Source organism: Marmota flaviventris, chromosome 6, assembly GCF_047511675.1.
Source record: "Marmota flaviventris isolate mMarFla1 chromosome 6, mMarFla1.hap1, whole genome shotgun sequence".
Taxonomy (NCBI): domain Eukaryota; kingdom Metazoa; phylum Chordata; class Mammalia; order Rodentia; family Sciuridae; genus Marmota; species Marmota flaviventris.
The window spans coordinates 65012284-65036648 of record NC_092503.1 but is presented as its reverse complement, the minus strand read 5'-3'; the positions used below and the strand labels follow the sequence as shown (position 1 = coordinate 65036648).

At 32.7% G+C, this 24365-nt stretch overlaps 1 protein-coding gene across 1 annotated transcript in view; it reads right to left on the bottom strand.

Moving 5' to 3' along the window:
* Mms22l (MMS22 like, DNA repair protein) overlaps positions 1-21137 on the bottom strand; it is a 118528-nt gene extending 97391 nt beyond the window's left edge. The window contains exons 1-9 of the mRNA XM_027928261.3: positions 21054-21137; positions 20284-20525; positions 19175-19300; positions 17211-17260; positions 12432-12519; positions 12159-12336; positions 9608-9698; positions 7922-8052; positions 3430-3543 (exon numbers count right to left, since the gene is read on the bottom strand). Of these exons, the coding sequence (XP_027784062.1) occupies positions 3430-3543; positions 7922-8052; positions 9608-9698; positions 12159-12336; positions 12432-12519; positions 17211-17260; positions 19175-19300; positions 20284-20447 (942 nt within the window). The 5' untranslated portion in view covers positions 20448-20525; positions 21054-21137. The remainder of the gene's footprint in view (positions 1-3429; positions 3544-7921; positions 8053-9607; positions 9699-12158; positions 12337-12431; positions 12520-17210; positions 17261-19174; positions 19301-20283; positions 20526-21053) is intronic.
* Between the last annotated feature and the right edge of the window lie 3228 nt (positions 21138-24365).

The window sequence follows — 24365 nt, the reverse complement described above, 5'->3', positions numbered from 1 at the left end:
TTGCTTCTTTTGCTCAATATTCTGTTTCTGAGGTCAAGCATTGCCATAGTTCAATGGAATATTCCAGTGTATAACTATGTAATAAACCATTTATCCAATTTACTGTTCTCAAACACTTAGCGAAGTTTACTAATTTTTTCACCTATTTTTTGTGGGGGAAGGGGAGAACGGGGGAGTGTTGGGGATGGGGGGGTGTTTCATGTAAAATTTAAATAACAGGTTATTTGGCATAAACCTCTTGAAAATTCCTTTCTAATATCTACAGAATCTGAAGTCATATTCTTTATTTTTAGTATTGACTATGTAATCATCTCAGGAAAGACTGACAATTTTAACTATCATTTTGAATAACCAATTTTTGGCTGCATTATGCTCTTTGATGTTATAGATTTCATAACTTTATTTTTATTTCCTTCCTTTTATTTCTTTAGGTTTGTCATGAAGAAATTATTTCTAACATCTTGTGATGAATTCTTAGTTCACTAATTTTCAGGCTTTTTAAAGAACATTTCCATCTAAAGATGTGAATTTCCCTTTAAAAGTCTAAAGCTTTAACTGCTAGAAAGTTATTATTTACTTTAAAATATTTAACATTTTCTCTTCTTTCACTATGAATTATTTAGAAATATACTTTAATCATGAGTATCTCCTTAAAGTTCAATTTCTATTTTTATACCCTGTTACCAGCCTCAAGAAAATTCAAATTTGTTTTATCTTCCTGATAAATTAAGCCTTTTATGAATATGAAATAACTTAGTGCTTTTTTTGTCCTAAAGCCTAAATTTTTTCTAATATTAGTTTAATACATCACAGCTTTTATCTTTTTTCTATCAACATCAACCTTAATGTATTTTGTATTTTAAATATGTCTTTTGTAAATAGCTTACAGAGTGTACCAACAATACATTTTTTTAAATATAACTTTTAGTAGCCCATTTACAGGTAACATAATGACCAATAAATTTAGTTTTAAATCTAGCATCTTATTTTGTATTTCTATTTGTATACTATTGTACCTAACAATATCTCCTCTTGGGTTCAGTATTTTTCCTACTACTAACCTGTAAGTAAAATAGTCTACTATTCTCTTGATGATCTTAGAAATAAAAACTTGCATTCAAATGTCTTGGTAAGTTAATATACATCAGAAATATATGAGTGTGCACACATACACAAGTAGACATATTTAATTGATCCACCTATGTCATCTCAGACCTTTTTAGCACCAATCAGCCCCTAAACTTCAAACTATCTGCCTCTGCTTTTCTTGCCTTAGGACATTTTCTGGGAATTAATGTTACCCATCTCAACTGTCAGAACATCCCTCCCCTCCTCTCAAATGGCATGGCTCTGAGCTCTGTGTCGTCCCTTGGCTTTTCAGAGTTCCCCCACAAAGGTCAAGCTCTATTTTCTCATACTGATTTGCTTGGTAATACACTCTTTATGAGATGCCCTTTACTTCTTTTCTCAGTTCTCCATTACCCTAACCAGTTTCCTAGAGCTACTGCCAAATTAACTATTCATATGTGAATTACCCAAAGAGAGAAATCCAAATAAAAAATACATTGATTCTCAGTGTTCATATTTTTATCAATAAAAAAATTGTTTTATGTGCAGTTGTTTTAAAACACTTACTAATTACTAAATATATTACAGTTTTATAGAAAACTCACGACTTACACCACTAAATTTCAATCCAGCAATTTATTTCTATCCATCAATCCCAACAGTTGCTTATTTGTCTTTCTAATATTTCTTTTGTGCATGACTAATATTTCCTTATTTTCACTATAATGCATGAAAGCCAAAGTTCAAGTTAATGGAATTCAGGAATGGTTTCTAAAGTTATAAGGCAATTTCACAATTCAACTTACCTAAATTACCACCTACATTTAGTATTTGGTCTCAGTATTTCTTACTTTCTACCAGCTCACTGACACACTTAAAATGTTCATTATATCATATCCAGCATGATTCGATTATTTTTAGCAAGAAGTTCAAACTATCTTATTCTCGGGAATGAAAACTGCTAATTTGAGTGTGAAAATAAAATAGCCTTTAAAAATCTGTGAATCATAGAACTGTTTTAGTTGTACTTAAAAATAAATGACCTCAGACTTTCATTTTTTTTAAAAAATAAATCTAGTTACCACATAAAATGAAGAGCATATAAATAATTTATGTTACACAATACATGTGATTATGCAATTTCTGCTACTTAATGTTTAAAATTAAATATCTTTTGTCTTAAAAATGTAAAAAAAAAAGACTCTGGGCAACAGGATAAACATGCCCACATTAGCTATATGTGATTGCCATTTCAAGACTAGACTGTATAAAACAAGAAAAACTCTAAATTACAAAATTCTTTTAACAAAGTAAAACAAATTGTAAGAAACAGGAAAAAAATGTTAACTATGTCAAAGGAATCAAAAACAAACAAACTGGCAAATAATCAAAAGCAAAAAGTTGTGGAGACTGTAACACTTAAATCTCACTGTAGAATGCAAAAATCTACTCTGACAAACTAAAGTGGAAGAAAAATCTCTCCCCAAAAAGCAGAAATACATTATATTTACACTTATTTGCTGCTAAAATAACTCAAAATTAAATATAGCAATTGTCAATCTGCAAAAATACAGTTGTTATTAAAATTAGCAGCACCAACACCAAATTGTATAAAATTGGGAAGCTCAAAAATTCATGAAAAATCAAAAGTACTTTTTCATATACTATCATCCATTTTAAATGTCATTTCACAGTGAATTGTTTTGTGCACTTCTACCTATAAATATTTTTTCTTTTCCAATAATCTATAATACTTCAAGTAAAATAAAGCCCTTCTCTGAAGACCTGACTCAAAATGAGATGAAAGAAAATTTCCTATTTCCCCTTAATACATCTCTTCCTGAAATAAAATACTATAAAACCAAGTGATAGAAATTTATGTCATATTTCACCCTATATCCTCCAGTTATAACAAATTTTCTGATTAAAATGTTTTCTGGATTACTAGAAGGTATTAAATAATTTAACATAAAATATTCCTGATATAACAAAAATAGAACTTTAAGAGTCCAATTTTGTATTTCCATATTTTTCTTTCTTTTTTTTTAAATATTTATTTTAGGTGTAGTTAGACACAATATCTTTATTTATTTATTTTTATGTCGTGCTGAGGATTGAACCCAGGGCCTTGCACATGCTAGGTAAGTGCTCTACTGCTGAGCCAGCCCTCCACATTTTTCTTTATTATTAATTTGGAGTTAAAAATGAAGTAATATTTTGGTATTCAGTCAATGCGCTGTTTGGTGATTGTTTCTATCTTCCTATAAAGAAGGAACTTAGTAAGATTTTCTTAGCTAAAAACTCTGAATAAATTCAGTATGAAAGTTAGTAAAAATAACTGAACATCATTTTTCCACTTACTTCTGAAAGAGACCATTTCCTTCTGTGGTCTAGAAGATGAATGAGAAGAATCCATAATTCTTTAATGCATGGACATGGGCAATGATGACTCATTAATGCTTCAGAAGGCCTAACCTGTAGAACAGAACCAAAATGGGTTATTTATAAGAGAGCAATAGAAATTTACAGGTCACCTGTCTGTTTTACAAGATTGATTTAGAAATGTATTCTCGGTTAGATAAAATTATTTATGAAAAATACCATTTCATTAATTTTTAAAATAAGTTTCCTTTTTAAAACAAAATTACAGAATAGATTTTAATTTCAACTTAAAAGAAACCTCTGCTTTATGCATCTAGTCCAGAGGTCAACCACCTTTTTCCAAGAAGGGTTAAATAGTAAATATTTTATGACTTTGGTGGAAATACAAGCTCTGTTATGACTCTTCAGCTCTATCTGCCATTATAGTACAATAGCAGCCACAGACAACAGGTGAAAGAAATAGGAAGAAGTGTGTTACTAATAAAAACCTAATTTACAAAATAGGTATTAGGCTATATTAAACCTCAGGGTCATTGTTCACTGAGCAAAATATAATTCTTCTACCACTACCAAAAAGAAAAAAAAATAGGAATAAAGAAAATAAGACTTTCAATGAAAATATTAGAAAATAGATTCACTATAAAGCAAGATAAATTTTTATAAGACATAATAAACATAATTATCAGGTATTTACACAGATTAGTCAATTTCCAAATTATTAAGAATTTCAGTAACAAAATATCTTAAATAAATCTAGTTAATGCAATGTACACTATATTTACAAGTAAATCTACACTACTGAAATTCATAATGTATTCAGTATTTCACATTTAGGTACACACCTCTTACATAAAAAGCATGGTAACAAGTAATAGCCGTTAAAACATTAATGGAAGTTCTTAACAAGTGCAATTAAAAAAGAGAAAAAAATAAAAGGCATTCAAATTTTAAAGGAAGAAGTGTCTGTGCCTGTAGATGACATGCTCCCATATATATAAAAGTTTAAAATTAGAGCCGATAAATTCAGTAAAGTTGTAGTATACAAAATCAATATTCAAAAACACATAGTGTTTCTATAGACTAATAGCAAACTATCTGAAAACGAAATCAAAATGATCCCATTCATAACAGCTAGCAAAAAGAAATACTTAAGAATAAATTTAACCAAGGAGGTGAACAATTGTATGATGTGCAACAGATTTAATGAAATCCCTATCAAAATCTCAATCACATTTTTCAGAGAGACAGAACAATCTTAAAATCTGTATGGAACCAGCAAAGAACACGAATATTCTAAGTGATCTTGAGTAAACAACCAAAACAACAACAAAAAACCTAGAGGCATTAAAATATACTACACAAAGATATAGTAATCAAAATAGTCTGTGCCAGTACACAAAGCAAACAAAGCAATAAAACTGAATAAAGTGTTCAGAAATAATTATATTCATTTACAGCCAATGAATTTTGGACAAAGGTACCAGAATATATAACAAATAACTGTTGGGAAAACTGTATATCCACATGCAGAAGAATGAAATTAGACCCTCATCTCACATATCCAAAACTCAACTCAAATGAATTAAAGACTTAAATGTAGGACCTAAAACTGTAAGAGAAAACATGAGAAAAGCTCTATGAATTGGACTAAGCAATGATTTCTTAGATATGACCACAAAAGTCCAAGCAACAAAAACAAATATACTTACTAGAAATGAATAATCTGCTCAGGAGATAAAACTGAACAAAGTGATGACAAAACATATGGAACAAGAGAAAATAAATGCAAACTATATATCTGATGAGATGTTAATATCCAAAATAGGTAAGAAACTAGAGAAGTCAATAGCAAGAAAATAATCAAATGGACAAAGGATCCTTCTCAAAAGAAGACATACAAATGACCAATAGGCATAGGAAAAAATGTTCAACATCACTAATCATCACAGGAATGCATCTTTTTCTTTTGCTACTGGGGATTGAACTCAGGGGCACTCAACCACTGAGCCACTTCCCCAGCCCTATTTTGTGTTTTATTTAGAGACAGGGTCTCACTGAGTTGCTTAGTGCCTCACCAATGCTAAGGCTGGATTTGAACTCGCAATCCTCCTGCCTCAGCCTCCCAAACCACTGGGATTACAGGCGCACACCACCATGCCTGCCTCATCTTCCATCTTCTGAAATATAAATTATTATAGTCATGATGGGATACAGTATGGAGGTTTCTACAAAATTTTAAAATTATGTATCCAGCAATCCCAATCTTTGGTAAATATCTAAAGGAAATGAAACCAGTATGTCAGAAATATATGCACTTCCATGTTCATTGCAGCATTATTCATAATAGCCAAAATAAGTCTTCTACCTGAGTGTCCATAAATGAGTGAATGAACAAAAAAATTTGTGGTATGTATTTATGTATGTGTACACAAATACACACACAAAATGGAATACTATTTGACTCTTTAAAAAAGGAAATCCTGCTATTGGCAACATCATGGATGAAGTGGAGAACATTATGTTCAGCGAAGAAAGACAAATACCACACATGACCTCACATAAGAAATTTTAAAAAGCTGAACTTTTAGAAGCAATAAGCACAATGATGGTTACAGCAACTGGGAGTGATGAAGGGTTGAAAGGATAAAAGAATACTGAATTAAACCAACACAGTGACTTCAATGAAAAACAGTGTATCATATTCATGTTTTCACCACAGAAGATATGTATGTGATGTAATGCTAATTACATCCAATTTAATCATTCTACAATGTATACATGTTTAAAAATATCATTGTATATGACTAATATTTATAATTTTTTGTCCATTAGAAAATCTAAGTTAATGTTAAAAAATAGTAAATAGCACATTGGTTGATACACATGATTAATTATAAAGACTAAATTTAAGATATTAATAAAAGCATAAAACAATCTAAAATTTTTAAAACTTACAAATCCTAATTTCTCTAAATCTTGATTTCCTACAAATAGGTTTTAAGCTCATAATCCAAAACAAGTCCTGACAATCTACAAATTTCCACTACTTGAAAATGAACATGTCTGAAGCACCTTTAAATCATGATCTTTGTTAAACACTAATTGGTAAGTGCAATTTAGTAAAAACATACAATTTGCCCATAATTCTAGACCTTTTATGAAAATCACCAAACAAAAACCTCTCTTTAAATTTGTCAAATAACTTTTGTTTTAAGTATCCATTAGCAGTAATATAACAGATTAATAAAGGGCTACCCTTTCATTTGAATAGAACTTCTATTTGAATACAAGTTAAATTTACAGACATTTTTCTAAACATCTTATTTTCATTTATTTATTCTTGACCAGAGGAGGAGAAATATTTAAAAAAATAAAAATAAACTAAAAAATATTAAAAACAATCTAATTAAAAAGTGGGCAACAGATCTTAAGAGGCACTTCTCAAAAAAAACATTCAAAATATGTATTAAAAAATGCTCAATATCACTAATTATCAGGGAAATGCAAATCAAAACCACAATGAAATAGCAGCTCACCCCAGTAAAAATGGCTATTATAGAAAAGACTGAAGATAATAAGTTCTGGCAAGAATGTGGAGAAAAGGGAACACTTGCATACTGTTGGTGGAAATATATAGTGATTATGCAAACACTGTAAAGGTTTTCAAAAAAATAGAACTACCATATAATCGAGTAATTCCATCCCTTAATATATATCCAAAGGAAATAAAATTAGTATTTTGAAGAGACATCTATACTTCCACTTTGATTGCAGCACAATTAAAAGTCACCAAGAAACTTTCAACTGATGAATGGATAAAGATAATGTGGTACCTATACACAAAGAATACTATTCTGCAACAGATAAGAATAAAATCCTGTAATTTGCAACATGGATTAAATAGAAGATCATTATGTTAAGTGAAATAAGTCAGGCATAAAAAGATGTCACTCATATTTGGAATCTACAAAAGTTGATTTCATAGAAGTTGAGAATAAGTAGTTACCAGCAACTGTGGAGAGAAAGTGGAAGGAAGGTGAGGAAATATTGATCAGTGTATACTAAGTTACAGTCAAACAGGAACAAGCTCTGGTGTGCTACTGTACAGTAGGGTAATCATACATAATAATAATGTCCTGTACATTTAAAAAAGCTGGAAGAAAGGATTTTGAAAGCTTTTACTATGAATAAATGATAAATGAGGAGACAGATGGTTTAACCTCATTTAAACACACTATATGAAAGTATGGAAACATGTTACTATATTAATATGTACAATTTTCATGTATTTATGTACAGGTTAAAAAATAAATTTCCCTTTTAATTCCCAGATAACAGTAACCAAATATAAAATTAGGAGAATTAATAATCAAACTATTATAGATTAAATTTTTATATATCAAACCACTTGCAATAAGTATTAACTATTACCATTAAGCACCAAAACAACAAGTACTTCTTAAAGTATTACCTTATCATACCTGTTGATTGACAGGCTTATTAAATCACAAAAAAGATTCTCACAATGTTCTTCAAATAAGCTGACATTGGTTAAATTGTCACCTGCCAAACTGACAAACTGATGTCCATATATAACTTGTTCTGAAAAATAAAAAAATAAATTTTCAGTACTTCTATATAAATTTAATAAGCTTCTTCTTTTCCCCTAAAGTCTACCTTTAAAAAGCATTAAAGCTACATCACTTAAAAACAAGAGAGAAAAATTTCACCTACTTTTCTTTCTTTCTTTGGTACCAGGGATTGAACTCAGGGGCACTTGACTACTGAGCCACATCCCCAGCCCTATTTTGTATTTTATTAGAGACAGGGTCTCACTGAGTTGCTTAGTGCCTCACTTTTGCTGAGTCTGGCTTTAGACTTGCAATCCTCCTGCCTCAGCCTCCTGAGCCACTGGGATTACAGGTGTGCACCACCATGCACAGCTCTCACCCACCTTTTTGATCAATAAAACTTCTAAAACATTATTATTTTAACAAATACTGATAAGCTGACCGCATGCAATCATTATGGGCCATAGACCAAACCAAAGTAACAAACAAGCAAAATTTGCACTTATCACAGGAAGTTCACTTCTGTATTGCTTTAAGAAAATATGTGAAATACAGAGTCCCCATGAGAATAAATTATAAATCTGTGTATACTTTTGTATGTTTGTTTATACATGCTCACACATGTACACACACACATATATATGTTAAAAGTTTTTAAGTCTATTAATAAATTGCAAAGCAGATATTGAGGTTATGCATACCATTACAACATAAATAACAGGTTGTTAACCTAAAATGCAAACCACCAAGATTAAGAAATAAATAGGCAACATATGAAATAAAGAATTATTACTTATATATTAACTTCTACTAAAATAGTAAGAAAATTTTAAAAGATAACAGGCAATTAATAAAACAACTATGAACAGACAATAAAATTATATAAAGGTATTCAACTTCACTAGTAACCAGAAAATTCAAAAAAGAGAATATAACTTTCCATGTATTAGTTAGCCAAAAAAATTAATAATGTCCACTACTGGCAAGAATATGTAGTAAAGCTTCACTCATAGTTAACCTATTAGTTCCGACTTACTATACAATAACAAAAAAGAGCAGCATATACAATATTTAACTGCCAACGTGCCACTCTACTTCTAAGAAATTATTTTATAGACTAATGTGCACATAGATTAAAATACGTGTATGCATACACATTTGTATATGGATGTTCAGTGACATATATAATATAAAATAAATGGAAATAACTTAAATGTTTAAAAAGTAGACAAGGTTCAATAAAGTACAGTAGATCTTTAAATGAATAAGCAGAACTATATGTAGTAACATAAACAGATCTCTATAAAACTGCTAAATCAAAGACCATACTGAAAAGTGATGATACTATCTGTAGTTAAAACAAAAACCCAATCCTACCTGTGAATTTATATACATGTACCAATAGATAGTGAATATGGAAAGATAAATAGACCAACCTATTCCCTGCATTAACTCAGGGAAAACGGATTATAACTTTTATTATTTATTTTATTACTACTTAACTTTCTAAAATAAAAATCAGACAATGAAATGAATGAAAGTTCAGATGTCTAAAAAAGAAATAAATCAAAAACCCAAAAACTTACTAAATTTTTCACCCAGCATGTGAAGAATCTCTAAAGCCATCCAATGGATATCTAAGTAGAGATGTAATAAATGCCATGATGGAGGAAAAAGCTGTGAACGACATCATCAAGTACAATTGAAAATTCAGAATACTTTACTAAGTACTCCGTAGTATTTCAAAATATTCCGCCATATACACAAGGGTAAAGAACCAGTTAACCTACCACTACTCAAAAACTCAGGGAAAATCTGCATTGTTCATTGGAGTATTCTTTCAATGAAGATCTTTGAATTGAAAGCAGGATATATTTTTAACCATTGGTTTTAGACCCATTTTGAGGCTGCTCAATAGATTTGTAGAATCTTCCCTGCAACCAATGTCTAATTCTACTAAAGTTGTAAGGCAGTCAAAAAATTTTTAGAAACATTTTCATGACTTTGTTTTTGGAATTTAGCTAGCAAATATATTTTTTCATTTAATGAGTACCCAAGAACTTCTATATTTTTTTTTGGAAAAAAAAAAAAAGAGCTTCAGACTACCATGTAGACATTATAGTCATCTTTTTTTAAGAAGTGGAAGATGAAAGAGGTGGAAAAATTTGTCTCTTAATTTATGCATTAAGATTCAAATGCAATTCTATCTGACTCTAAAGCCAGAATTTTTATCCATTGTGCTGCACTGGGTTCTCAATAACCTTCATCTAGTCTACACTGAGCACCACTATAAAGATAAATACAATGACACAACAAGTTCTAATTAGAACATCAGGTAAGAATGATGCAGAAGCAACTTGTTTTATCATATACACAAACGAAATAAAATGCAAGAATAATAAAACTGTATAGGCACAAAAATTGATAAAAAAAAATAGCAAGAATAAGAAGAAGGAGATAGTTACATATACAATCTCAGGTCATGGGGAAAGCATAGATCATTCAGTAAGATAGGGTTGTTGACTTACCCATTTGAAAAAATTAAAGTAAGATTTCCCACCTCATTACACATTTTAAAAAAATGTATAAACCAAAATATTTCTTAACAACACCATAGATAACACTACAGAATAATCAATAAATACAACTTAAATGATCTACCTGAGAAGTCAGCTTAATTGGTGAAAAAATAAATGGATGAAAATATCTGTGATATATAACACCCAATAAATAATATCTCACATATTAAGTTTATAAAAAACCATAAAATACAGATGCTCAATTAGAAATGCTACCTAAAATAAGACTATTCACATGCAAGATTGATAAAAAATATTAAATATAAAGTCTTAAAAGATGTTTTTTATTTTCTAAGATTTCTGGTTGTTCCAGAAGAACGGTATTTCAGTGTGTGATTTGTTTATTTGTTGAAGACTTTAAGGTCCCATGGTTTAAAAATTCAGTCTTCTGAGCTTCAAACAACCTGTTTTCAAATCTGCCTAATTAAAAAGTCTATGAAAGGCAAAATCTAGTATGAGGACCCTTGTGCACAAACATCTATTTCTGCTGCTTGATAAATTATTCATTTTTATTTTCTTTTACATTTGATGGCTATCCAAGAAATAATAACCAGTGTAATTTATAGAAGACAAAAAAAATGGGGGGGGGGAGGATAGTCCTCCTTCCACAATTTACCCATGGCTGTATTAAATGATATAACTAAAAGCAATTATTTACTTGTTTTCTATGGATTAGACATATTAACCTATGAATTCAGTTGGAACTCTATTTCCTTTATTATTAAATAAACTAATCTCTGATTTTTTTTAAAAAAAAGTGTGAACTCTTTGGAGTTTTGGTATGATTTCACAGAAATACATAAAAATTTGTATCTTACATTTTGTATCTTACATTGACATATTTTCTGAAAAATAAAAAATTACTCAAATTGATGAAGTAAAATATAACAGAAGGAGTTCAGAGTTCAGGGAATCTCAATGTAAACTCATTATAACTTATCATTTATAACCAGTTCCATTTTCATATGGTGAATTTTTTATTAACTATAAACTAGACTACACTAATAATTTGATTTTTATTTTTTTAAAAGCAACCTTCAGAGAGAATAATTATCACAGGTAGGGAAATAAGAACACAATTAAAATTATCTTAATAATATTCCAAAGAGGTCTAAAAAGTCAGAATATTTAAAATGTGGTTTTGAAAGTGTACTTTTTTAGGAGATGTTTAATCATACTACAATATAGGCAGCAGCTTTCACAAATCCTTATCACTGAGGAAGATAAAACAAATTTTAGAGACAGATTCTTTTTGCAACTTTTTCTATATTGTCATGAACAGGAAAAACAATAGTTATTATTTTTAAGCCCTTCATGCATATTAATTTATTTGAATTTTCCAATAATTTTAGGAAATTATACAACTTATATAGGTGGAGAAACTGAAGCAAAGACATTACTTGCTTTGAACTAATTAATAAAGAGGGGACCAGGATCTAATCTCATGCAGTGTTTGTACCAGGGTTGTAACATTGACTGATTTTTCCCATTCTGGAATAAATATTCCCTGTGAGGAAAAAAGTCTGAGAATTTAAAATTTAAATGAAACAAATCAAACCTTAGTCTGGTTTTGATTTAAATATGCTCCCAGATGAATACTGGGAAGTTCAGATAGGTGTCCAATATACAAAAGTAATCCACGAAGTTCATCAACCAACACTGAGGGAAGCTGAGCCTCCAAAGTCTCATAAGGATGGACAGGAACATAAGACTCAGCATCCTGTATTTTCAGGCATCTAAAAAGTAATTGGATACAATAAATAACCACTGTCTGGATAAATATACCCATAAAAATTCATACATTAATCAAACTACTCATCTGTCATCCTACCTGAAGATGAAAACTTTAACATAATGGAGAAATATGACACACTGCTTCCTGATATTATCTGCTTTGCAATGTAGGGTTGATATCTTCCCTGAAACCAAAATGAACAATGTTAACTATAACTTAAACAATTACCAGTGAGCAGTGAAGAAAAATTTTACAGGCTACACCAGCAGTAATTTGGTCTAGTAACTTTTTCTCTTTTTTTATTAGTTGCGCATGACAATACAATGGTCTTGACGTATCATACATTTGAATCAAATGGGGTATAATTTCTCATTTTTCCAAGTGTACAGGTTGCAGAATCACATTGGTTATACAGACACATATATACATATAGCAATACTAGTGTCTATTTTATTCTGCTGCCCTTCCTATCCCCCCTTACCCTCCCCTCCCCTCCCATCACTTCTCTCTACCCAATCTAATGTAACACATTTCTTTTTTTTCCCCCCTCACATCATCATACATGTATTTTGTATAACAATGATGGTCTTCTTCCATCTCCCATGCAATTCCCCTTCTCCCTCCCAGTAACTTTTTCTGCAGATTCCTGTGATTCTTGTACACCCCCACCTCATGCCTCCACAACTGCTCTTAAAAAGGTCAGCAACTGTGTTGCCTGATCTAATGGATATTACCTGTCCTCAGGAACTTGCCTTTGAAGTTGCACTGGCTTCACTGAGCCTACATACTGCCAGTCTTCTTTCTTTCTTGTGTGTCCTTTCTCCTAACTCTTCTTTACTGATTGATCTTTCTTTCTCAATGCTACTACTAATATGAGGTCTCCTCAGGATTCAGCACTAATTCCCCTCCTCTCTTTACATCTCTTCCTACCTATATGATCCTACCTGTTCCTTTATCAATAAATGATATTGACTCCAAAAGTCTTATCTATATCACACACTTTTCCTTTATACTTCAGACCTTGAATGCTAAATTGCCTAACATTTATATATAGACATTACTGTCTGACAGCATGCCCTTACATTGCAAATAATATACCTTTTGATGGCTTCCAAAATCAGTTCATGCTGTGTACATTTTTTCCCTTCCATTAAATGATACCACCAGTAGCCTATATCATTTTTAATTCTTTCATTTCCTTTAACCTCAGACCAATCCATCAGCCCTATTTAGTTTACAACACAATACACCTTCAAACTGTCCATTTTCCCTATAATCCATTTACCTTAATCCACTACAAAAGGACTCCTAACAAGTTTTCCCACTTCCTTCTTTGCCTCCCTTTAATCCAAATACAAAATTAACATATTATTTTTGGTTACTCCATCAAAACCACCTAAAGCTATCAACTATACTTAGAATGAAATTAAAACCAATGATTTATAAGGCCCCAAATGACCTTTAAATAGTTCCTGTCTTTCTCCCAACCTTGACCCATGCTCTTTCCCTCACTTACCTTAACCTTTGTATCAGTAAGAATTATCTAGGTAATTACTACATGTAAAACACTGATTACCACTATAATAAGTAAGAAACAATCACTAAACAAAATAAGAGAAAATGTGATGAGAATTATAGACAACAAATTAAACATAGAACAAAATTTCTAAGTTTGAGTTCAAATAAAAAAAAAATGCCCACTACTTTGGCAAAACTAATAAGACAATAAGTATAAAGTTGTTGTGTAAATACTTACATATTAATCAGCACTTAGGTGAATCACCAATTCACCAATAAAAGTCATATCCTCACCATACTTTGAAGACAGTTTGTTCCCTCCAAAATGCATGGTGGTGTTGGGAGGTAGGGGTCTTTAAGAGGTGATTAGATCATTAAGAGGAATGAATGCTATCTCACAGAGAGTATTCTCATTGTTGGAGAACTGGATTAATTACTAGGACAGTGGGCTGCTACATAGCAAAGCCACTCCTCACATTTTGCCTCTTTTAAATGTGCCCATGATACCATCTACTTTGTTAGGATGCTGCATGAGCCCCTTACCAAATGCAGCTGCCAGATCTTGAACTTTCCAGCTTTTACAATCATACCTAAAAAAACCTCTTTCATGAATTATTTAGTCTGCAATACTCAGTTATAGCTATAGAAAGGGGACTAAGACAATCCTCATTTTCACAATTCTCAGCTTCTAAAAGCAGTACTGCCTAACAATAATTGCTGTGAACTTTTACATCCATGCAAGATGGAGTAATAGGATTATTTATCCATCTCCCACTGTAAACTTAAAAATAACCATAAAAATAACATAAAATAAGTTTTCAGGCATTGCACATAAGACAATACAAGATCGCTATCTCAGAAAGAAGGTGAAATCCATGAGTGCATTGGCTTCTCATCTAAAGAGTTTCCAGGGTGTGGGACAGGGGAGACAGCCCAGAGAGAGCCCACTTGTTGCACTATCGAGATATGAGATCTGAGTTAAGAAAAATCTAAATTTACAGGGGAAAAGTACCAAGGGAGAAAGAAGCCTATTTAAACACCTCTAAAAAATGCAGCAAGGGTCTCCCTTGATTCTTTGATTAAGTACCAATCTGTTCAAAGATGACAAAAAATTACCCAAGGCCACAGAAAAACACCAGAAAACATTTCCCTATAAAGCTTACACAAGTGAACAGATCAAGTTCCCACCAGCAAGAAGAAAAAAATAAAAGACCTCTTAAAATACCAGTCACCAGAAAGAATACTGAGAAGATTCACTAGGTTAATTTACTATGCTACATTAGCATTCACCTAAAGGAGGATTTTCTTGTGCTTTTGTAGTACTGATGATTGAACCCAGGGCCTTGCTACCACTGAACTACATCCCCGTCCTCTCATCCTTTTTTTTTTTTTTGGATACAGGGTATTGCTAAATTGACCATGCTGTCCTAATACTTGGGATCTTTTCACCTCAACCTCCAGAGAACTTAGGATTATAGGCATACACCATGACATCTAGCTTAAAGGGGGCTTTTTAAAAGCCCTAATGAAATTTAAAACAAACTTCAAAAAGAGTCAGTGGATTACAAGTATTCAATAGCAAGCCAGAACAAATTTGACAGAGGAATGTAAGAAAATATAAAAAGTAGCAATTTAAAATCCATAATATACATTATACAATAAAACAGTATTAAACAGATATTCCAAGCAGAAAAATGTGTCACAGAACCAGGAGAAAAACCAATCAATACAAACAGATCCAGAAATGAAAGTGATGAAAGAATCAGCAGTCAACTAACTTACAAAGTGATTACACACATAATCCACATATGCAAGATAGATGGAAAAAAATTTAAGGACAGAAATCAAAGATATTGAAAAAAATCTAAATGGAATGTCTAGAGATAAAAAAATTAAATTTGAGATAATCAAGAGAACATGTGCTACCTTAACTAGAAAGCAACCCTGGAAAGGTAAGGAAGAGGGCAGCACTATAGGCACTGGCAGGAAGGATTCCCACATAAAAGTTGGGAAGAATTGAGGGCCAAGGCTAGCTGCACAAATTTATTATCAATGTTGTGACATACTGCTTGGCAGGGACCACTTGATCTATAGATTATCTCTAATACTGCTAGCCTGTCCAAAAAAGTCTGTCATTAAGAACTTTTTTCCATCAAGAAAAAGAACCAAAGTGTCAGCATGAAAAATAACCACTTAAACAAAGATAGTCATAAGCCAGTATCTGCAGGGATTATTGCCAGTACCCACTGTGAATACCAAAATTTGCAGATGCTTAAATCTTTGATATAAAATAGTGTAGTAATCTGCCCTCCCCCCCGCCCCACAGATGTGGAACCCACAGACACAAAGGGCTGTCTGTAGTGGTTTTAGGTTATTAAGTATATAGTATAATAATCTTAGGTAATAAACACCTTCCCTAAATCCAATTCATTTTAGATACTAAAAGTATTATTTTTGCTCTTTTCACTAAAATCCTTTGATTTGCAGATCCCTTGATGTTTTGAAGTCAAATTTACATTATCCATCATAGTTTTTAAAACACATTGTGATTTCATCCCTTCTAAATTTTTCACTCTCACATAAACTCTGATGTAAACACACAAAGTATTATTCATTCCATACTCCCTAAAACTTTATGCTTTCATATCTTCCATTTTCCTTGCTTTGATAAGCAAATAAACCTCTCTTTGACTAAAAGCATATTCTGGTCATCTTTGGTAGCTGAGCATCACTAATGATAGACACCGGGCTAAGGTCTTACATGTGTTAAGGGATTTAATCATCACAATATCTCACTGTGGTAAGAACTATTACTTGGTGTGAGATCTGCAATTAGCTAAGTTCAGAGCCAGGCTGATCACAAAGTCACAACTTAGAATTCTACAATGCACTAAAAATGTTGGAAAGGAAAAGCAGCTAGCCTGTAATAAAACAATATTGACCTTCAATTTCCTTTAGTACCTTAACTATACCAAGCCCCCTTAAGTCAGTAATCCATTAAATGCCAAAAGAAAAAAAAAAAGCAGAAAGCAGAATTTTGTTACTTTTAATTTCTTGTTTAATTCTCCATCCCACCCAACACCTCCAAAACAAGTAGTAATTCACTTCTGAGAAGTTTAGCTTCCTTAAATCAGTTTTACATTTAAGACCTACACATTTGAAAAAAATGCTATAAACCTTAACCATAACAATATGTAAATGTCATATTTTTTTCTGAATTCTGCATTCACTATATTATGAATTTCTAACCCAACACATCCCTCATATCATGATATCCCAATTACATTCTTACAGACCCATGTGCAATTCATGCAATGGAGCCCATTCCTTTTTGCCACTAAATGCACTTTAACTTACCAAAATCACAGCTGACCTGTAATAAGGTTTCCAAGTTGTATAGCTGTTGCCTAATTTAAAAATGGTAGAGAGAGAGTTAATTTTAGTATAGCTTAAAGCATATTTAACAACTACACAGATAATGTTTCCATGCCTATTAAATAGCTTTAATACAATTTAGTTATGGATGATGTTTAACATTTTGTGAGTGTTTATTAAAAGTCAGATTTAGATAGCAAAATTTTTTAAAGAACAGAAAACACACCTTTGACCTTCCAAAAATTAAAATATGCACAGATCTCAGAAATCTCAGAAAGGTGTATTAAAAGGTACATGGATCTCAGAAATTATTTCAAGTATCTCAGCTCTCAATCAATGAAATACAGTTAATATCTTTAGAAAGTTTGACACATAAAACATTCTAGATCAAAAGTTTTATAAGAAAATGTTACATTGTATTATATAGTAGTTTGAAAAATGCAGTAGTTTGAAAAAAGTAGTTTGAATTATGCAGACTGAAGTTATCATGGAAAGCCATATTCGTTTCCCTCTGATTTCTTGATATTCACCTTCTCTTGCTATTCTTCCTACTTGCCTTCAGTCTCTTTAAATATTAGCCCATATTCATAACTTATGTCGGGATTACAAAGATTCATTCAGCCTATTCTCTCAATAAAACACACAACATGGCACAGATACACTGTCTCTTTAGAAGGTCTTATGGAATAAGAGTGGAATTCAGGACCTCTTCATTTTCATTTAAATGTACCATATATATATATATATATATATATATATATATATATATATTTTTTTTTTTTTTTTAAGAGAAAGTGAGAGAGAATTTTTTTAATATTTATTTTTTAGTTTTCAGCGGGCACAACATCTTTGTTTTTATGTGGTGCTGAGGATTGAACCTGGGCCACACCAATGCCAGGCAAGCGTGCTACCACTTGAGCCACATCCCCAGCCCCCATATATACATTTTTAATGTGTTTTTAGATACTTTGCCCTAAAGTTGAGCAATAAGCACAACTGATTTGATTTAAAATAATCTTAAAATCTAAGTACAGACTGTGTTATATGTAATGAACAACTAATTTAATCCTGCTAATTGTACTAATGACATATAGTTAAAAAAAAAAAAAAATCCCAGCCAGGCACAGTGGTATACACCTGTTAATTTCAACTACTTGGAGGCTGAGGCAGGAGGAACCCTTGAGGCTTGACTATGAAACAACCATAGTTTTAAGAAACACATTATGAAGTATTTTAGGATGAAATGGCATGATACCTAAAACTTATTTATAAATACTGTACAAAAGAACAGGGGATAAGACAGAAAAAATGTGATAAAATCTTGATGCTTATTGTAATGAGAGTAAATGGGAGTTGGTAATACTATTCTATTTTTGTGTATATTTGAAACTTTTCATTAAAGTATTTTTTTAAAAATCTTGCCTAAATAGAGAATTAATTATATTCTTACTATGCTGTTTCAAAGACATATTTGGAAAGTCTGAGTTTATTCTCAAAAGTTCATTGAAAGACTTTGGCTATTAAGTAATAAAGGATTTTAATTTTTCTTCCAAAATTTACAGTATGGTTCAAAGCTTAACTAATTGTTTTCTACAAACATGTCAACTACAAACAAAGATTCTGAAAAATCAATAAAAAGCAACCATTAAAACTATTACTCCAGGGCTGGGGCTGTGGCTCAGTGGTAGCACACTTGCCTGGCATGTGTAAGGCACTGGGTTCAATTCTCAGCACCACATATAAATAAATAAAATAAAGGTCTATCAGCATTACTGCTTAACTACTGTTATTAGTAAGAAAATAAAGTGCGCAACAAGCACAATTCCACTGATGTTTTTGTAATCAGTACAGAAATCACCCAGCAATGTAACTCACAAAACTTATCACCATCTACACGCATAGGGAGTTAAACACACACACACACACACACACACACACACACACACCTGAATAAATTAAAGAGATCTCTAGATGAATTCACTAATGCTGTTTCGGTAACCCACTGAATGCCAAATATTTCCACTGTATCCTCTTCAAAATTTGTTGGTAAAGGATCGAGATTCAAAATTAATCTGAAATATATATAAAAAAAAAAAAAAGCCTGATTTAATCTCATCAATGCTAAATGTCATAATATAGCATGTCCTTTTTCACATTATTTGAATTCACATTATTCATGACATGTAATAAGTCAGGAAATGCACTGGCACCTTACGTATATGGATTACTATGGCCAGATTGTACTAAAATTTCATTCTTGCATGGTCAAAAAATTTAAAAATACAGCTAAAGATCTAAAAGGATTCAAGGGCACACACTCTTGCCTGACTTTACTAGTGATTTTCAGTTATAATATTTCATTCCTTGGGGCAACATTTAACTTTTTAAAACAGTCAAAAGTTATTATGTTTATGTCTAGGGAATAGCATAATCCAAGTTGGGGAATCTCTTTTAAGGTCTCCAACAAGGTATAAATATAAAATCAACAAAAATTATTTCCTTGATGACTGAAATTCCCTCAGTAGGTACTGCCAAAATATTTCAAGAATGTAGTTTTACTGTAATATGAATATACCTGATCAGTGCAAAAATAAGTCCATGACTTCCATAGGTATAGATAGGATTTGAAGTAACTGTGGCAACAGAAATGTGTATGTCTTGCTTAAAAATTATCAAAAAAGCTAGACTATTATAGTCACTAAAAGGAAATACCATTTTAAAAGGCCCTCGTGTTTTATAATTCACTTTGATTAAAAGATAAATTAGTGCCCAGTTCCCCACCCCACGGGGAGGTAGCAGTAAGGTAAAAGAACATCAGTTTCCAAGGAACTCCTCTTTAATACTCAAAATACTTTTAGGTGTGCTCTAACCAGGAAGCCAACAACAGAACTAATTAATTTGCATCCTTATTGATACAATAAGCCTATTTACAAAACATGGTTGGGCAAATGCCAAAGTTTATAATAAACTGAAATGAAAACATTCCTAACAAACTGATGAATAATCAGATAAGGGATAAACAGTCTCTTACTTTTTTTTTTTTTTTTTAACCTACCGTTTAAGGGCTCCACTAGCAAGATAGGATTCTCCAGAAAAATTTTGTCCTAGTCCTCGGTTGTCAAAAGCACAGGAAAAGGAAGGGGGTTTGCACCATTCTGTCCCCAGTTCCAACTCTAAACTGTCAGTAAGGAATGTTGACGCAACATAACAATCATCCATTATTTACTTCATGTCCTGAAATGTTGTGTTTCCTAATGATTACCATTAAGGCTCCAAAGAGAAGTTGTAAAAAGATTCCTGAAAGTGAAATGAGCCGAAAGATTAGGAGTTACATTAGAAAGTTCCTAAAACACTCCATAGCACAAAGGAAAAACAAACAAAAAAAATTTTTACCCTCCCCAGGTTCCTACCCCGCCATGTCAACCCAGATCAAGGCTGTCAGACCAATGCTCCTCCGACTGGCTTTGTGGCACTGATGTAAACTCTGCCTTCCATGTCGGATTCTGCCGGCTGGGACAGGGAAATGTTTGCAGAACGGATCCAGCTTCAGCTCTGAGCCCGCCTCGAACTGCGTGCGCCCTCTCCTAAGTTGCTAAACCTCACTCCGCCGGTATCCAGGTGGCAGGGTGGAGAAAGCTCCCTTGCAGGCTGGGGCAAATTACACCGGGCAACTACTCCGGGCACCACTCCTTCTAACGCGGGTAGGAGACACACACCCGCAGCACTGAAGCAGTGGGTGAGCGGAGCCGGCGTCCGGAGCATCAGGCTGCAACAAGGCCCCGACGACTCCCCTTCCCCCACGGTGCCCGTCGTACCTGACCTTACCTGCAGTCCCGGAGATCTGCTCCCCAAGATCACCTCTACCGCCCCGGAGTTCATGGGATCTAAACCGGAAACAGGCAAAATTCCCGCCAAGGTGCGCCCGCGCTCTGGAAGGGCGGGGCCACGGCGTACCCCGCCCCCGGCTCCCAGTCCTCTCGCGATGTCTTCACAGAAACTCCTTGCTCTCGGCGAGCTCTCGCGAGAGATAAGGATACGCTGCGCGTTTACACCTTTTCTTTCTTCTGTACCTGTAATTGGGACTTCAGTTGGAAGGCGGGGTTTCGTTCGAAAACGAAATTAATAATTGAGGCAAAGGTGAGGAGGGCCAATGAAGACAGGGGTTATCCTCCTGCTTGGCCCAACAACAGCATTCTTCGAGGGTGGGTCTCTGACACACCCAGAGGCATTTCAGCCCCCTTTTTTTTCTGCTCAAGTGCCTGGAAGTCTTTTGTTGCGATGGAGGATACCTTTTGCCCATAGGCTAGACAGGACAAGAAGCTAATCCACTGTTTTGAAACACTACGGGTCCTGTGGCCCTTTAGGTACAAAGACTGTTGCTTACTTTCTTTACAACACATGTGGAGAAGGTTAGCAGGATTTTGTAAAAGTGTTATTTCTTTCTCAGCATTTTGCTTATCTTGTCCACGTGTTCTTTAAGATTGAGACCGCAGAAGTCTTTTCAGAAGAACTCAGAGAAAAACAGAATTTCTAATTCAAATGCCTTTTCTAATTAAGTATTCGGTATTGCCCCAGCTCTCCAAAATAGTTTGTCTTGCCTTCAGTCCTGTATGGGGAACCTATCATAACTCCTCTCTGTTTAAATCAAATAACCACACATTTTCTGACAAATGGGATGAAGTGAGAAAAAAGCACAATATGATCTCTATTCTGAGCAGTTTAGGGCTACTGTGATGGGTATTTATTCTGCTTAGTTGATGTAACATGAGACCTGATGGTTTGTTATGGACTACTGCATCTCACTTATGTTTCATCGTCTAACTGTAGCATGTCGATGTCCTCCAACATTGATTCTAAAGGTATATTGCTTAGATATGAGAATAATGGGACCTGGCGCTGTGTTTAAGAGAATTTGGTCAACAATGGCCAATATATTCATCCTCTGATCAAAGTAGACTCATTTTTTTTTTCTTTTTAAGTGTTTGTTATTAAGTGATTAACTTGCTTTAATCTGTTGAGTGGGATGGAAGAACAGTTCTAACTTAATTTAGTACTATTAACATGTCAGTAAGAATCTCCATCAGGTAATATATGACTTGCTCAAGAAAAGTGTTTGAGGGTTGTTTAATGAAATGGTCATTTACATAGGTGTGGGCAGGATTACCAGAATACAAAAGTGATATTGACATACCCAAAGCTAATAAGAGAGACCTAAGAAGTTAAGGGAGGAGAGATTACCAGGGAGCAGTGAGGTTTATTACTAAGTGTGACAGTCAGGAGCCCCTTATGGTGCCTTCATAAGAACATAACCATTGCCTACCTAGAACCCAACAGGAAAGGAGCTGGAAGTTAATTACCCAAAGTGCTTTCCCCCGAAAAACTCTCCAGTTTCTACTGTTGTTTCTCATTGGCCAAAAACAACATGAAAACAGGGGAAGGGTTGCAGTCCTTACAATTACTTCTGTAGTTGATGGAACAGGTAGACAGAAAATTAGTATAGATAAGAAGACCCAAGTAGCACTCTCAACCAGTTTACATGCCACTCAACCCAATGATAGCAGAGTAACATTCTTGACAATTGCACATGGAACATTCATGAAGATAAACCATATTCCAAGCCATACAACAAATGTCATCAATTTTAAAAGGATAAAGGGCTGGGAATGTAACTTAATGGTAGAGTGCTTCCATAGCATGCTCTCAGAGAGGCCCTCAGTTTGAAATGCAAAGAAAAATGAAATATTGAAATCATACAAAATATATTGTTTGACAATAATAAAATTTTAAACTATTTGTAATAAAGAAGAAAAAGCTCAATTCAGCAATTTAAACATCTATCTTAAGAAGATAGGGAAAAAAATCTAGTGTATTAAAGCTTGAGCCAGCAAATGGAGAAAATAATAACGAGTAGAAATAAATGGAATAGAACAAGAGAAAAAGAGGAAATAAGTGAAAACAAAAGTTATTTGCAAAGAACAACATGTAATTAATAAAACCTCTGGACTTATCAAAAAGAAAAAGAAGACACAAATTAACATTATTAAGAATTATATAGTTGTCATTAATAATTTTATAAACACTAAAAGGAAAAGAAAATTAAGAATATTGTGTCATGGGAAAATGATGAAATGAACAAATTCCTTCAAAGACGTGAACTATTCACACAGCTCACAAAAGATGAAAAGGATAAATTAAATGGCTTTAAAATTCATCATTTGAATCTTCGGTTATGCCCCACTCCTGACCATATACATTCCACACTTCTTAGAATGGCTTTAGTGTTAAATTCTCCCAAATATTCAAGGAAGGAATAATGCCAATTCTATACTAAGTCGTCTAGAAAACAGGATTGAATACTTCAACTCATTTTACAAGGCTAGTATTGCATCAATATCAAAACCTGACAAAGACAAGAAAAAAATTACAATCTGATATCACTTGCCAAGATAGAGGCAGAAATTTTAGAAAGTAAAATTCAGCAATATATAAAAAATGACATATAAGAAAATCATTTTTATCTTAGGAATGCAAGTTTGTTTCAAATTTTAAAAAGCATTCAGTATAACTCATTATATCAACAAATTATAAAAGGAAAAATCACATCATCACAATAGATGAAAAATTTATTTGAAAAAATAAGTATTCATTCATGATAAACTCTGCAAGCTAAAAAATTTTTCCTTACTTGATATGTGATATCTATGATAAATGTACTATTTGCATCATATTTATTTATGAAAATGAATGCTGTCTCCCTAAGATTGAGAACAAGGCAATTTTGGTCTGCTTTTCTCACTTTTTTTCACCTTTTATTGGAGATTATTAGCCAAAGCAATAATATGAGAAAGAAATTAAAGTTAAGTTAGAAGGGAAAAAAATAAACCTGGTCTTCATTCTTAGATGGAATTCTCATAGAAAATCCTAAAGAAGCTCTACAGCTACTAAAACTAGTGGTAAATTTTCAGTTTGGCAAGGTTCAGTGATAATATAAAAAAATTAACTGCATTGTATAGACAAATTAACATTTGGAATTGTAATTTAAAAAACAATACCAGCTGGGCACAGTAGCACTTGCTTCTAATCCTAGTGACTCAAGAGGCTGAGGCAGGAGAATTCCAAGATGGAGGCCAACCTCAG